We start from the raw sequence: 793 nt of genomic DNA, 5'->3' as shown, positions 1-793 counted from the left end.
TCAACTTTTAAAAAAATAAAATCTTCAAAATGTTACAGAATAAATTATTTAATGTAAAATATAATATAGCTAGATAATTTATATTTTTGTTGAGTTTGATTGCATTTGGTTGTGTTTGTCTCCTAGCTCATGGAGGTTACAGGCAAAAATCAGGATGAGTGTATGGTGGCCCTTCACGACTGCAATGGGGACGTCAACAGGGCTATCAACTTCCTGCTGGAGGAGGTCACTGTCAAGGTGCGTTCTTTGCTACAGCTGATCCTGTTTGGCTCGTTTCTGATTCAGTGTCTTTTGTAATTGCATTAATCATACCAGAAAAACTAGTCTGAGTTGAAATAATGTCATGGAGCTTTTCCAACTTTACTAGCCTGCCATACTAGTTACTAAGCTGCTATAGGTCTTTGATAAACGGTTATGAGGTTAATAAACCCATGTTTCTGATTCTGTTTTGAATTTTTCTCAACGCTGCTTTGATTGCACAGGACTCATGGGAGACAGTTGGCAAGAAGAAAAGTGTTGGAAAAGAAGGGACGGCTCCAGAGAGCAGGGAGAAGAGAGGAGAGAAGGAAGGCAGAGGCCGCGGAGGTCCAAACAGACGTGGCCGAGGTGCCAGCCACAACCAGGAAGGTGTGTCTTTTTGTGTGCTTAGTGTGTACATGTCCTAACTTGCGTGTATGGTTTGTGTTTTAAGGCGAGGTGTCTAATGAGACACAATAATGAGCATAATAATGTTGTTGCGGTGATTGGAGATCAGGCGTACAGGCATTCACTGTTCTTGGACTGTTTTTTAGGG

General features: G+C 41.4%; 1 protein-coding gene across 1 annotated transcript in view; it reads left to right on the top strand.

The window, feature by feature from the left end:
* LOC107580308 (ubiquitin-associated protein 2-like) overlaps positions 1–680 on the top strand; it is a 2,298-nt gene extending 1,618 nt beyond the window's left edge. Inside the window, exons 3-4 of the mRNA XM_016266030.1 lie at positions 127–237; positions 483–680. Coding sequence (XP_016121516.1) covers positions 127–237; positions 483–665 — 294 coding nt within the window. The 3' untranslated portion in view covers positions 666–680. The remainder of the gene's footprint in view (positions 1–126; positions 238–482) is intronic.
* The last annotated feature ends 113 nt before the right edge of the window (positions 681–793 follow it).

The sequence above is a fragment of the Sinocyclocheilus grahami genome, unplaced genomic scaffold (assembly GCF_001515645.1).
Source record: "Sinocyclocheilus grahami isolate Dianchi unplaced genomic scaffold, SAMN03320097.WGS_v1.1 scaffold30583.1, whole genome shotgun sequence".
In the NCBI taxonomy this organism is placed as follows: domain Eukaryota; kingdom Metazoa; phylum Chordata; class Actinopteri; order Cypriniformes; family Cyprinidae; genus Sinocyclocheilus; species Sinocyclocheilus grahami.
The sequence above is the reverse complement of the archived record's forward strand: the minus strand, read 5'-3'. Positions and strand labels throughout refer to the sequence as shown.